The sequence below is a fragment of the Eucyclogobius newberryi genome, unplaced genomic scaffold, assembly GCF_026437365.1.
Source record: "Eucyclogobius newberryi isolate DKJ021-1_F unplaced genomic scaffold, fEucNew1.0.hap1 SCAF_7, whole genome shotgun sequence".
Taxonomy (NCBI): Eukaryota; Metazoa; Chordata; class Actinopteri; order Gobiiformes; family Gobiidae; genus Eucyclogobius; species Eucyclogobius newberryi.
In genome coordinates, this window is record NW_027316389.1 from 23,955,507 (window position 1) to 23,970,840 (window position 15,334).

The window sequence follows — 15,334 nt, forward strand, 5'->3', positions numbered from 1 at the left end:
TCATCACTATCTGTAGGCTACATAAACTATTCTCATATTGTGGCTATGGCGTTTTGTAGATGCAGATTGAAACAGCATGAAGATGAATTTGCTGGTTTCAAAGAACTGTGTATTCAATTAGGAAGAGTGTTGGGTTTAGCATGGAAGACTCCTGCTGTGTGAGATCGTGTTAGAGCCAGTGCTGTCATATGCTGTAGCTTCAGTGGCTTCCGCAAGTTGGGCGTTCCTGTTTCTGTCTACAATTTAAGGAACAGTGGGTGTAAGCAGTTATTGGACGAGCATCTCGACAATATAATAACATCCACAGACTTCTGCTATAAAAGTACAAAGAAAATCGAAACGTAACATTTCCTTAAGGCAAATTTAGAGCAACGCGGCCATATTTTACGCAACTGTAAACTCCACTCTTCCGGGCCACTGAATAATAACATCCTTGGTGTACAGCTTTGAAGTAAGATCTCCCTCGACCAATCACGACCAAACTCTGGCTTGATTGATGTAGCTGTAGACCAATCAAAGCGCAGAAACTGTTTGACGGACAGCCGCTGCAGCTGGGGTGGGGGAAGGGCCGTTTAAGTTGACGGAACCGCCATCTTGAAAAGTGCCCTCTGCCGAGCTACCTTTTTTCGCGCCTGTTAGAATCAGTTTTTAATGCTTTATTTTTTACTGTGGAAGTTGTACGTTCACCCCCAATGCTTGGCGAAGTCTTAGGACAAATGGCAAGATAGGATAGGTCCTGGATACCTGCCCTTTGCCTGTGTATGCCGGTAAGAAGATACACTTGTCAGCATAGGTGCTGTAGAAACGATTACCCAGCAGTCTTTAGCCAGATAGCCGGCTAACAGCAGTTTGCTAACGGCAAGCATACAGTTGACTGGGTTGACACTCTGCCATCAGGCTCTTGGTTTATTCTTTAATCCATACATTGGTGATTGTATTCTGTTTAACTGGGCTGTAGCTAAAATAAACCACACATAAGACGAGTCAAGCTAACGTGTTAGCATCGAAGCCCACGGCTACCGGTCAACGTGACGCAACTTGTCGTCAAAGCCAGTTTAATCGCTGCTTTCTGTAGTTCTATTCACTTTAACATGATGCACTAAGATGATCATGATGTGAGTTTACGCTGCATCTTTTCATATCCCTCAACATTAGCGGTGCGCTGGAGTGGGCCCTGGATTGTATAGGGACAGGACATTGATCTCATTAAACTTGTTTTATACAGAAACGGTTACAGTTGTGAATAACATCAGCAGTTTTGGTAACAATTATTGGTACCAAACTGGTCTATTTTCCGTATTGTTCTCTTAAATGGTTTCTTGCTAAAGTAAAACTATATATACTGTTTTTGGCCGTGGCTATATTTGATTAGGACATTTTGATAAGGACATATATTGGGTTGGGCACAGTGCCTTTCACGCTCTATAATAATGGGTATGTATGATTTAGGTTTTCTGTTTAATAATACTTTAATACTCTTTCAAATGACAAGTGCCTCATGCCACTGTTAAAGATTTGGATTTACCAGTTTGAGAGAGGATGGGCTGAGGGGAAAGGTTTTGTTTACAAACATTCTTTGTAACATGACATTGGGCTGTTCATAAAGAAATGTTCACTTATGTTTGTTTGTTTCATTTATCTGTGCATTGTTTAGTTCCAACTTATATCTGAAGTTCAAATGCAAATGTCTGAATCACCTATTTATTAATCTAGTTTGTGTTGCTCGTCAAATATTTCACCTACTCCTCTTTTACAGATGTGCCATTGTGTGGGGTCTACACTACTGTCTGCTTGTCTGTAAATCCAGCAAGGCTGGAATGGGCCAAATCCTACAAAGACTAGAACACACTTGTTTTTAACCTAAGCTCCAGCATCTGGAGTGTAAATCTTACAGGTATTTGATTACTATTTAATTAGGACATAGCAGGTAAATCCACACTATTTTATATTAATGATTGTTGTCTTGTCTAGTCAATATGTTTTGGAAATTTGACCTCCACACCACGTCTCACATCGACACCCTTTTGGAGAAAGAAGATGTGACATTGACCGAGATAATGGATGAAGATGATGTGCTGCAGGAGTGTAAAGCCCAGAACCATAAACTGGTGGACTTTTTGTTGAGACCTCAGTGTATGGAAGACCTGGTCACATTCATCACACAAGAGCCAAACACTGATGTTGAGGAGAAAGTTAAATACAAGTATGATACTGCTGTTTTTTGCTTGTTTGCATTATTTCATTTACACAAGACATTGGTATTAACATGCCAAAACAGTTTAAGCATAACTATGGATAGTTATGCTTAAACCTTTTTGTTCAATGTAAATATTTTGTCAACTTTGATTACTTTATCATAGAAGGTAAAATCATGGAAATGTTTCTCTTTAGATACCCTAATATTTCATGTGAGCTGCTTACTTCGGATGTTGGTCAAATTAATGATCGTCTTGGAGAAGATGAAAAACTCCTGATGAAACTCTATGGCTTCCTTCAAAATGAACCTCCTCTTAACCCACTTCTGGCTAGTTTCTTCTCCAAGGTCCTTTCCATTCTTATAGGCCGCAAGCCTGAACAGGTGAGCCTGTTATTAAGTCAATTATTTGGTGTACTGGCCATTAACATTATTATCTGTTCTGGTACAGATAGTAGATTTTTTAAGAAAACGAGAGGATTTTGTTGACCTGATGATCCGGCACATTGGAACATCAGCCATCATGGACTTGCTGCTCAGAATGCTCACCTGCATCGAACCACAACAGCTGCGACAGGACGTTCTCAGTGTATGTGGCCCATTATCGCATTTGATATCTAAGTGAAGTTTCTTCAAAATGTGTTATGTACCGTAAAGGTCAGTTTGATCATTTACATGCAGGCAGTTAAAACGGCTAATCAGCGTAGTCCTTTTTTAAATCAATTGGGCAATGTGCATGTAAACCTGGGCACGTCGATTGAGGTGCTGTGGATTGATTCTCCCGAAACCAGGTGCAAATGGTCCCGGTTCAGACATATTAAGATGCATGTAAACCGTGCAGTCCGATAAAGACGGGGGCGCATATACTAGCATGTCTGAAAGTCAAATGACATGAAAGGGGTTGCTTTTCAATGTTTTACAAAAAGGAATTTATACGCAAGATACATGTATGTACGTTTTTATTAACAATTTATAGCTGCAAAGTTTTGGTGCTATTGCTAAATTTCTTCCTAAACATCCCTCAGACCCCGATTGCACCTATTTGGTTCATATAACGGCATTAAAACTGGGGCAAGACCGGTCTGACAGGTTGTGGGTAAAAGACTAATTGAGTTTGGTTGTTTAGTGTAGTCTAACTTCTTTGTGCATTAGAATCTTGTCCAAGCAATGATGAAAGCATTGGTAAAACAAATGTCTTTGTTCACTCGAATGAGAAGTGGACTCTAGTTTGCACTGTACTAAATGGTTTGTGTACATTATTGTGCAACCAAAGCAAAGTGACCTTTGGAACTAAATTGCATTATTAGAGTTGCTTTAAGTGTCACGTCCCCTAGAAGGCACACAGAACAGACCAGTGTTCTTCTGATCATTACAGATAATAGAATACATGTATAAATTCATATGGCTGTCCATGCTGTATGCAACTGTTTCTTTCATACATTACTGCATGTTTTAGCCCAATATTATGCACGTGTTGTTATATCTTTAAAAGTGTTTTATTTGATCCTTTTTTTCTGTCTTATTTTTCCAGTGGCTTAATGAGGAAAAAATTATCCAGAGACTTATAAATGTGGTACAGCCATCTCAAGATGAGGATGTGAGTTTCAATAGTTTTAATATTAAGTTTGTCTTTTCATTGAAACATTTAAGTTTAAATCGCATCATTTTTGGTTTGTCTTGATCCTTTTCATAATTTGCATTTCTACAAACAGAGACACTCCAATGCCTCCCAATCCCTCTGTGAGATCATCAGGCTAAGTAGAGACCAGATGTTTCAGGTGCAGGGCTGCACAGAACCCGACCCGCTGCTTTCGACAATAGAAAAGTATGGCAAGCAAATACACATTGGTGCTCAATAGGATTGTAGTTTGTTTTAGTTTATAACATCTCATACTTTTCTGTCCATAGGCAAGAAACCGTCGAGCAGCTGCTGTCCAATATTTTTGACTGTGAAAAAAACGAGTCAGCAATTGTTAGTGTCATCCAGATCCTTCTCACATTGTTTGAGATGAGGAGACCAGCGTATGTTTTTGTTAATTGTACCATCTTTTCCTGTTTTATTTTACTTGTAGTTTAATGCTAACTCATTTTGTAGGTTTGAGGGTCATATGGAATGTCTCCCTGGTATGTCTCACTCTTCATTCTCAGTAAACCAGAGCATCCTTGAGGCTGTGAGACCAAGACTCAAAGACTTTCACAAACTGCTTTTAGAACCTCCAAAGGTAAAAAATAAGCTTCTATATCATCCTTTTATTTGTATAACTTAGCTCCTTATTATTTTCCAACAGAAGAATGTGATGAAGACAACATGGGGAGTGTTGGATCCTCCTGTTGGCAACACCAGGTTAAATGTAGTCAGACTTGTCGCTAGTCTGTTACAGACCAACACACACAGCATTAACACAGAACTTATCAACCTCAATACACTGGGAGTTATTCTAGTGAGTTAAAGTATTTATGCAATAGTTGTTTTCAAAAATGTTTTTTACATTACATTTGTTTTACAGGATATGTATTTCAAATATATCTGGAACAACTTTCTTCACATTCAAGTGGAAATCTGCACTGCCATGATCCTGGCTATGCCTTCAACCCCCACTGATATTCAGCAGGACAAAGACCAGGACGGCCCAAAGGAAAGCATCCTCATCAAACATGTAAGAGGACTGCAGTAACTCATTGACATTTTTATTTTTTTATTTTATTTTTTTAAACCAATGTCTTTTTGGTGGCTATATTTGTAATAGACTTAACTGAAGATTTTTTTTTTAACGCAGTTGTTTCAAAAGTGCCAGTTTATCCAGAGAATTGTAGAGGCATGGAACTCCAATGAACAAGAACAGTACGTCTATTCTATTTTGGCAAAATACAGTTCTGTTGCTTCATTAGCGCCTTTCCAAATTCAATTCTATCGGTGCAGTTAACATTTATATTAGGACTTATTAAATTAAACATCAAAGCATTGTGCTAATTTACTGTGCTGTTATTTTTAAGGGCGGAGGGTGGTCGGCGACGAGGATACATGGGTCATCTCACAAGAATAGCAAATTCTATAGTACACAACTGCGACAAAGGTCCCAATGGACCCCAGATACAACAACTTATTTCAGGTAAAATTATATTATGTACTATGTGTTTTTACCGTCTTTCCACAAAAAGGATCTTCATAATCTTGTCATTTTCTTGCTAGCCACGCAGTTTGTAATAATTACCTGAATTATATACAGTATGCTATGTGGACTAATTTCATTTGTTTATTCCATAGATCTGCCAGCAGAGGACAGGGAGAAATGGGAGGCATTTATTTCAGGGCATTTGTCTGACACAAATAAGAGAAACACCGTTGATTTGGTGATTATGGTTTCTAATTCATTCAATTGTAAATGTTAAAATTTATAACTGACCATTTGTCAAATCTGCATGTGTAGGTCAACACACACCACATCCATTCATCAAGTGACGACGAGGTGGACTTCAAAGACAGCGGTTTTCATCAGGATTCCTCTCTTCAACAAGTATGATTTTAATATTTACCTTCATATGACATGGAAAAAATGCATAGTAATTATAATGTAACTAACTAAATAGTAATGAAATTTGAAGGTTTTTAGGCATTTCATTACATTTCAAGTAATTGCCAGCATTCTGTGTAGCTAAGTCTATATCAATATCATTGGTCCTGGGCTTTGCCAGGCCTTTTCTGATTATCAGATGCAACAAATGACGTCCAATTTTATTGAGCAGTTTGGCTTCAATGACGAAGAGTTTGCTGATCAGGACGATGTTGTGGAGTGAGTATTTTGGCTGTACTTTTTTCTGAAGATTCAATGTCATTTTATTTTGTTCAATTCATTATTTCAACAGCGACAGTAAGATTCTTGTATTTGCATTTGACCAATTTTCCCTGATCCAAAACTGCTTTCTTTTTGATGCCACAGTATTCCCTTCGATAGAATATCAGACATCAACTTTTCACTGAATACAAATGAAAGTGTAAGTAGTAGCTTTTGGGCGGATTCATTCAATCACCATTTAAGTCTAAATGCAAATCCTCTTTCTTTCCAGGCAAATATAGCCTTGTTTGAGGCCCGCTGTAAGGAGAAAATCCAGCAGTTTGAAGACGCTGGTTCAGATGAGGAAGATATTTGGGATGAAAAAGATGTGACATTTGCCCCAGAGGCGCAGCGACGCCCCAGGTATTTTGGGATTGGTTACTTTAATTTTAAATCAAAAAGACTTCTTCTATAAAGAGTCTTCTATTGTTATTATTCTGTATTGTTATCAATGCCAGATTTGTTTAACAAAAATGAAATGGATTTTTGTGTATTTTAGGAGTTCAGGTAGTACAGACAGTGAGGAGAGCACGGACTCAGAAGAAGAGGAGGTCAAGAGAGATTCTTTTGAAGCTGCAGCTCCCAGCACTGATGACCGGATGGAAGTGGACACGGGTCAGTTTTATTCTAAAAACTACATGTCTTGTTTTTTTCCGTCACTCTTACCAGTGACCTTCATTCCTACATGATGTAGGGCCAGTATGGACAGCTAACTTTGATGACATACCAATGGACACAGGGACCTCCACTGCCCCATCCGCAAACTCAAACAATTCTTCTACGTCGTCCTCCACAGACGGCCCTGCGGATGTCTCCTGGAGCTCTCCTCCTCCAGCAGCGTCCAACTCTGAAACGGGCTGGGCCAGTTTCTGCAACTTTAACGCTGTCAGGTACTACTGTATCCTTCACCAGCTCAGATTATTACTGGCATGGACATGTTGGCTCATTATATGTGCTTTTTACCTTAGTCCCAAAGATCCTCTGAGGTGCAACTCTCCTGTTGCTATGGAGACCACCAGCATAGAGACCGATCCACTCGGGGTAAACGCTCCTCTGCGACATGAAGGTAAAAACTGCACTGTAAAATAGTTCACTGTTCTAGCAATCCTACCTCGGTGGAAATTAATTAAAACAAATGTTCTATCCAAATTACTTTGAAGCGGTTTTATTGAATATTCTAAATTCACAGTCCAAACAGAATTCAGCTGTCATTAAGCCAGTGTGTTAAATGTGTGCTTGAAAGAATGTTTATATTTGTTCAACTTTCATCTTTGTGATAGAATGTGATGGCTGGTTAGCCCCCCCATCCTCCCCAAAAGACTCGAATGAATCAAAGTCTGAGGAATCGTCGGAGCAGCGCAGCATGACAGAGACTGTCATCAACGGCTCTATGAAGGAGACAGTCAGTCTCACTGTAGACGCCAAGACAGAAACTGCCGTCTTCAAGAGGTTTGGACCCACACACTTGAGCTATGAAACTAACTCTTTACTACCAGTTCTAATGGCCTTTATGATTTCAAATTAAATTCAAAATATTATAGGACAACTAGAATGTTAAATGTATGTCTTTAAAGTCTAATTCTAAACACTATTCCTCCTATAATTTCTTAAACCATTAATATGTTGTGGAATCTTTTTAAATCAGAGGGGAAAATGTATACCGTAGCATGTTCCCTCTGAGCATGCATGCAAGCATGTTTCTTGGAGAGTAGTGTGAGGTGGGGAGGTTCTTCAGTTTTATCAATAGTTCCCATAAGCGCTGCCTGTCCCTCTCTTTACCTGTTGAGCTACATTATGTTGTCTGTGTGTGTGAGTAAATAACTGTCCAGAGAAGTGACTGACACTTACAACCTGAGCTTCCCCTCCTTTCTTTCTTGCTGTGCGTTATTGGTGTGGGCTTCTTCAGAGTGTTGAAATCTTATCGGTATGTACAGCCAATCAGAGATCAGCCTGCAGCCGTGATGTAGTCTTGTTGTCACGTCAACCACCACAACAACCACTTTTCTTTCCCAGTTATTATCTTGTCTTTGATTCTAGCTCCTTGCTTTATTTCATATTTCCATTCTGCATGTCTTTCTTCAAAGTACCGTTCTTAAGTAAACTTTTGTCTTTACAGAGCAGTCTTAATATTTAATTGTATTTGGGCTGTCAACTTTAAAACATAAACTTGTGCGATTAATCATAGAAAAGGAGTAGGTTAATCACGCGGTCTGTTTAGACCAAACATGCCCTTTTAGATTATGTGAGAGGCTTACAGGAGCAGAATTCTAATCACAGTTAAAGTTGCGCATAAAATCCACCAGTCCTCACATGGACGTGTTTATGCTGTTTATGAGCAGCAGAACAAACCAGTCACCGGAGATTTCGTGCTGAGCACCGTGATGAAAATGACGGTTGCCTGCGAGCGCTAAAGAGAATAATACGGGCCAAATTATCCATAACACTGAAATGCCAGGCCAACTCCAGCAGCTCACGTCTTGTCACCATAAGAGCCTTGAACCCAAACCTGTTGTTTGGTCATGTAACTTGAAACGCATGACCAGATTTTTTTTTAAATGGACTTAAATTATAGCCAATAGGGCCTTTTTAAATAGCCTAAATCCATTTGTTAATCATATTATTAAAAAAAGTGTGATAAATCTGTCCATAGATTGACAACATAACATTTTATTCATGTAATATTCTAACTGCGCATTGAGGTGGATGCAATAATCACCTGGTGGTCTTGACAATAGAAATGACCAAGTATGGAAACACACGAAGAGCTGATGTTTCGTAAGGAAAGGATTTTGGAATTAAATGTTGAATATATTGTACAAGATAAATGTACATCTGTGTAATTGCAAGTACACACAGGCCAATGCTAGCTACTGAGGGCCCTTAGGAAATACATTTTGAATTGCTCTGAGCAATGTTTGGAGACTATAAAATGTATTTTCGGGTGCATTTTGACTCGAGTATAATTGAGTTCTTGAATCCTTCAGATCGAGGTAGACCTTCAGTCTGTTAGAGCAGGCTGTCCATGCAGTTTTGCTTTGAGTGCTCATTATAATGTATTGGTGGTTCTCTGAGACAAAGCAAGACCAACGGCTGGTTCAATTGTTTTGAATATATGCCTGCCTGCTATTTCTTGGCACTGAAGCAACAGAGTAAATACTGTTGTTTTTTTACTACAGAAAATTCAGTTGACTTTCTCCATTTGCTGTACATTTTATGTCTTCACTGTATCCTGTGTGCCCCACTCAACACGTCATATTTTGTTTGCTGTGTGCCGTGTCAGTCAGTTCAGCATGCATCACTTTTCTTCATACTGTGTGTTGTGTGGTTGTACAACATAGTGATCACAATAACGCGTTATTTTTGTTTGGTTCCAGTGATGAAGAAAACAGTTCACCAGAGAAATGCTCGGTTGGGGACAGCAGAGATCCTGAGAGAGCAGAGTCCAACAGTCCAGCTGCCGCCTGCTGTCCGAAAAAAAGGTCAGGACCATAACATTTGTATTCAATATTATTATTACAGTTTCATATGCAAATTTATCTAAAAACTATCTGTTCCTTGAAAGCAGTGAGAAGGTTCCCAATGGCCCTTTAGAAGAGACGTCCCCTACCGAGGAAGCCAAGTTAGTATTTTACAATGTACTATTGATTTTCAATACAAAAATCCACAAAGCATTAACAGCTTTTTACTTTTCGGTTTTCATCAGGCCGGAGCCGTCTTCCCCAGAGGCAGCTGTAAATGGACCTGTGTGAGTGGCATAGTGCTCATGTGCAGCCAGCCTGTGGTGCCTCGTGGGTCATGCCCCCCCCCCCCCCCCCCCCCCCCCCCCTCTCCCCTCCCCCCCCTGGTTCGGTCAGTGGAGGCCTCCGATCAGTGCTGTACCAATCATACACCCGTTCAGGATCAGCAATAGTCCCACGAGCTCACCACCACTGACAGACAGTTGTACAGACATAAGATGGACTGAAGACACGTGTGACATATTCAAAATGAAAACGGAAGATTTTTCTGCATTTGTTTATAAACTCTTCTTATGGGGATATGTGCAACTGATATCTTGCCACTCAACATTAGATAGTCATGTTGCAATATCTAAAGAAATGATTGTATGAATAAAATATTTTACAAAAAGTCATGTATACAGAAACATTAGGAATTGACACAGAAGGTGAAGTACAACTAAACTGGTTTTACTTGTGAATCAATTTGTTACCACGATATATTTGACAGTTTCACCCTCCACTGCTCAGTTTTAATTTGCTGTTAATGTTTTATGTAAATATTTTTTCTTGTCTTCAGAAATGAGACTGATTTAAAAAGTAATTTTCTTTTTGTATTTATTTTGCAATAGTTCCTAAAGGGATATACCAACAAATTGTGTCCCTTTTTGAGCTTTCACATTTTCTAATGTTCTGACAACACAGCTTGAGCAAGAAGGTGTTCATGTGTGGTTGCACCTAAGCAAGTGTCTCCAGGACCTTTTCTACCACTTTTGATACGTGTTTTTTTTTTTTTTTGGGGTCAAATTTGTTAAAGGTACACATGTTTTTTGGGCGTTAACGTCACACATCCGTATGTGCACCTGATAGAACTCTACTTAATTTGACAGCAGATTGTTTTTTCTAGGCCGTACAAGCCGGACCACTTGTAACCCAATTACTTGTACTATTAGAGAGGCAGGCACCACTTGACTGTGGGCTTGCTAAAGAGGCTTTGTTGAGCATTTATTAATAAAACTGCGCACAGAAGTTGGAAATATGTTGCAACAGTGACTACAAAAAATATTTTATAGGCCTCTTCATTTTGATATTAATGAATTTTAACGCAAGTACGGCTTATGCTTAAATTAAACGCTGTGCAACGTCAAGAGGCAGAGTGACTGCGTAATGCATGGCCATTATTCTGTGCAGTTGCTGTGACGACGTCGCACCATGACTATGACGTCACCAATCACCAACATTCCCTCACTCTAAGGGATGGGGGGGAAATCACAAAGTTGACAAGACCAAGGGAAACGAAGTAACAGCCAAAATCATACGATTATTATCTACACAATCAACTGAATGACGAAAACGAACAAGAGATGTGACGTGTGATGCGTGCCGAAAAACGGATTCTATAATAAAAAGTTACAAGAAGTTAGTGATTACACAGTCACACAATTGGGAGTAGTTAGCCAAATTTGAATAGTCATATTATGGTTAATTTTTGCAGCCATTAAACTAATGGGATCATTCACAGGTAGATTTCACAAAGAGCCTCGTTAGCCTGTATCTTCTTGACCTCAACATAGTTCACCGCAGATAATTGTTAGTGCTCCGACAGTCGAGCTGATGGTGGCATTTTTTAAAATCAAACAAGAGCTAAATAACTACATATCCCACGACATGCCTCAGGCCTCACATCGCATACGCCGGTCGCATACGTATGACATCAGAAGAAATTCTGCAAAGCCTGGGTTAGCCATGGGTCTTTAGCCATGTTTAGCTGCTTTGCTGGGGAAGTTTCTTGGGAAGTCATTCTTCCCTCTCTTGACCAAACATGGTTGAACAATACAATGAGATTGGCTTCGTCCAACAAATACTAGGTCTAAATTTGGTGCCAAGAAAAAATGGTACTCTAGGAAACGACACATCTTTGAGTGACTTCTCGGGTGAGCTAACGTTGCTAATGTTTGTAACAATTTGCGTCTTTTAGTTTTACATGCAATCGACTTTGTATTATCTAATTTTTTTAAAGGTGTCCTGTACATTCTACGTATGTATCTGTATAACATATTTATTGCTTTGTTAAATTAAATTAACAACGAACAGCTAGTTAATGAGCTAACAAGGCTTAATATCAGCACGTAGCTTCCTTGCTAACTACGGTCAGTTATAGAGTCTTGCTTGTCCTCTTGTACAGAGATGTGGTACGGGGTGTTTCTGTGGGCAGCTGTGTCTTCTTTGGTCTTCCACTTGCCGGCTGCACTGCTGGCATTGGCAACTTTGCGCCAACACAAGATCGCCCGCTTCATGCCCATCGCCATCATCCTCATGGGTATCATTGGACCAATTTGTGGGGGTGTTCTCACTAGTAAGTTGTTCGACTTTTGCTCCAGTTGGTCTCTTAATATCAACTTACCAACGGCATGTGTATCAATAAGATGGGAACTACAACATTTCTCCTTTTCTCTTCTGAAGGTGCAGCTATTGCTGGTGTGTACAAGGCGGCGGGGAAGAGGATGATCTCTCTGGAAGCTCTGGTGTTTGGTGTGGGCCAGTCATTTTGCGTTCTCATAATCTCTTTCCTCAGGATTTTAGCCACACTTTAGCAGGGCCCCACAAAAAGCTCACTGTGACTGCAGTTGAATGCTCCATTGTTTGGAGTTGCCTCAAGTCCTCACCAAGCGAGTTATTACCAACAGAGTGGATTTATGACCACAATTGAATACATTGGTGGCTACAATTGAACACTGGTCTCAAAAAAAAATGTCTGTCTAAAATATTACAGACCAACTTGGAGGAGACAGTTTTCATCAATGTTTTAAAATGACGACAACTGAGTCTCCGAGCTTGAAATTGTTGCAGAAAAACTTGATGAGTAGCTGTAATAATGCTGCACTTGGTAGAATGCTGATTAAGTACAGAGGAACATGGACAATATAACCTTATGATTTATTTCACTTCATTCATTGTTGCGCTATTTATTGTCTGTGGTTGCAGATCACTTGAGTAAATGAGACGTCTATTGGCTATTACACATTGTGAATGTACTGTAAAATTCTTGAGGTCTTTTTTGTCATAGTTTATCCTTGACTACAGCTGGTTCTTGTCCTTTTTGAATGCCTAAACCTTTATTGTACATGACATGATTTATATTTATGATTCCTTTTCACTGTGCATGCAAATCTGCATAAATATTTTTTACATGCTCAGATTTAGCTGTTTGTAATGACATTACATTTCTATGAAAGTGTGTGAATCACCAACATTCCCCCACTCTAAGAGATAGAGGGGAAAAACGCAAAGACAGAGGAAAACAGAAAGTAACAGCAAGAATCATATTATCTTTATCTACAAAAATAACCTTGAACGACAGAGATGCGACCTGTGATATGTGCCAAAAAAACCTCTGCAGTCACTCAACTAGAAGCTGCTGCTTTTAATGCCAGCTGGCAGCCAACTGCAAAGGCGCATTTATCCCCATCTACTTTATTCTTTAGACTTTATTTTCATTGTGCAATGGCCAGAAGCCATTGTGAGTGACTGTGTAATGCATGGCCATATCCTGTACAGTTGTCATGATCACTGCCCAGTCATGTCATGATATAAAACATTGATGACATCACGCCCAGTCATGATGCACGGTCATGTCACGATATAAACAATGAAAGAGAAAAACGACATAGGATAAATAACAAAGCAAAAAGAGAAAATCAAGGCACACAAAACCCAAAGAAAACGTTCCTTTTAGTCCAAAGTCTGTCCAAGTTGTCCATTTTCAAATCAAGTGAGAATGTAATTCCATCCTTCGAATGTCCAGTATAATGTTAGTTCAGTCCTTGATCGTCGGAGCAATTAGTGTCATCCATTTTTTTGTGAGAAGCTATCACAATGTTGTGACACTGCAAAGTAGATTCAGCCCATTCAATCGTCTTGCCATGAGTTCTGTGGTGAAGACTGAAAGGTGATCTGTTTGCTGCCAACAAGTCCCATTGGCTTTAAAGACAATTAAACATATAGACCCTTTCTCAACACTCAAGAACACAAGAACGTACTCGTGTTCTCAGCAAGTACGTTCTTGCTGAGAACACGAGAAGTGCGGACTTGAGAACGGGAGCACGTAGAGGAGCGCGGCGCGAGCTGCTGATGCGCGGCTTGTAGCGGCGGCGCAGCTCGTCTTCTTCTAATGATTTCCGGCAGGCTGTACACCACGTGGCGCAATGCTGCCCTCTACCGGTGTTAGTAGATACCGTCAGATTCTTTAATACAAGACAGAACCATGGATCATATTCTGGATCATATTGCGCTGAAGAAACATGAGAACGGCATTTTCTTTCTCTCTCTTAATAATGACAAAATGTTACATAAAACTTTTCTCATTTCCATTGATACAGTTGTTAGTTATATATAGTTATGTTTCACTTATATTATGTATAATAAGCGTAGAGGGATTTTCTCACATTTGGAAATGAACCCCAACTGCATCACTTGGTTTAGTCTTGCCATGTAAAAATACATACAAGTGTTATTTATTTGTTTTAATCAGAGTTTTATTGGAATACTGTATTGTAATGTATTTTATCCATCATTGTAAATAAGAGATTTTCTTGATTTTTTATTTTTTTTTTGCCTACAAACCATAAAGATTAATTGATTCGAGTATATGTTATAATACTTTAAAGTTGATATTGTCCTCTTGGCCAAGACTGAACATGAAGACTCAATTGTGTTACTGTTGACACAAAGGAAGTGAAGGAGATTACTATTCAATGCAAATGGCATTTAAACATAAAATGCCAATGTCAAAATGCTTGTGCCATTAGCCTAATTTTGGACAGCAAAGAAAATTAAAATCAGACTGCTGTGGACAATTATGATGTGTAGAGCTGCAAAGACCAACAAACACAGTTTTACGGCGCCTCTGCAGGGCCTAGCAGCAGTTTCTCACACTCCAACGGCCTTATGTTGGCTCAATCAAATACTTCATCATAATTCCCCTTTGTCCGGAACAGCTGCTTGTAGTGAAAAGTGCAGTACAAGTCTCCACGCAAGGAGGCGTAGCTTAGCATGCTTAACTTCTTAGAGCTCTCTCTCTCTCTCTCTCTCTCTCTCTCTCTCTCTCTCTCTCTCTCTCTCTCTCTCTCTCTCTCTCTCTCTCTCTCTCTCTCTCTCTCTCTCTCTCTCTCTCTCTGTCTCTCTCTCTCTCTCTCTCTCTCTGTCTCTCTCTCTCTCTCTCTCTCTCTCTGTTACTCTTTTAACACATACTTTGAGACGTACAACTACAGAAGACGTACAACTGCATGTAAAACACATACTTTGAGACGTACAACCACAGAAGACGTACAACTGCATGTAAAACACATACTTTGAGACGTACAACTACAGAAGACGTACAACTGCATGTAAAACACATACTTTGAGACGTACAACTACAGAAAACGTACAACTGCATGTAAAACACATACTTTGAGACGTACAACTGCATGTAAAACACATACTTTGAGACGTACAACTGCATGTAAAACACATACTTTGAGACGTACAACTGCATGTAAAACACATACTTTGAGACGTACAACTGCATGTAAAACACATACTTTGAGACG

At 39.5% G+C, this 15,334-nt stretch overlaps 2 protein-coding genes across 7 annotated transcripts; both read left to right on the forward strand.

The window, feature by feature from the left end:
- The first annotated feature begins 564 nt into the window (after positions 1 to 564).
- Positions 565 to 10,347, forward strand: ppp6r3 (protein phosphatase 6, regulatory subunit 3). Of its 6 annotated transcripts, none has more exons than XM_072434989.1 (26): positions 565 to 767; positions 1,757 to 1,894; positions 1,972 to 2,203; positions 2,392 to 2,578; positions 2,646 to 2,783; positions 3,726 to 3,791; positions 3,907 to 4,019; positions 4,103 to 4,216; positions 4,290 to 4,416; positions 4,483 to 4,635; positions 4,702 to 4,851; positions 4,972 to 5,036; positions 5,189 to 5,304; positions 5,460 to 5,545; positions 5,623 to 5,709; positions 5,888 to 5,985; positions 6,133 to 6,187; positions 6,260 to 6,390; positions 6,527 to 6,642; positions 6,722 to 6,917; positions 6,996 to 7,093; positions 7,308 to 7,476; positions 7,934 to 7,951; positions 9,402 to 9,506; positions 9,590 to 9,646; positions 9,731 to 10,347. In XM_072434989.1, the coding sequence occupies exons 3-26, from the start codon at positions 1,977 to 1,979 to the stop codon at positions 9,774 to 9,776; spliced, it is 2,718 nt and encodes a 905-aa protein (XP_072291090.1). In that variant the 5' UTR covers positions 565 to 767; positions 1,757 to 1,894; positions 1,972 to 1,976; the 3' UTR covers positions 9,777 to 10,347. The 6 variants fall into 6 exon arrangements, with proteins under 6 accessions (XP_072291090.1, XP_072291091.1, XP_072291093.1 ...); XM_072434990.1 differs by having other exon boundaries at positions 9,593 to 9,646; XM_072434992.1 differs by having other exon boundaries at positions 5,906 to 5,985.
- A 1,161-nt stretch (positions 10,348 to 11,508) lies between these two features.
- On the forward strand, positions 11,509 to 12,879 carry tmem170a (transmembrane protein 170A). The gene is made up of 3 exons (XM_072435031.1): positions 11,509 to 11,677; positions 11,929 to 12,099; positions 12,207 to 12,879. The coding sequence occupies exons 1-3, from the start codon at positions 11,566 to 11,568 to the stop codon at positions 12,335 to 12,337; spliced, it is 414 nt and encodes a 137-aa protein (XP_072291132.1). The 5' UTR covers positions 11,509 to 11,565; the 3' UTR covers positions 12,338 to 12,879.
- Positions 12,880 to 15,334: the final 2,455 nt, after the last annotated feature.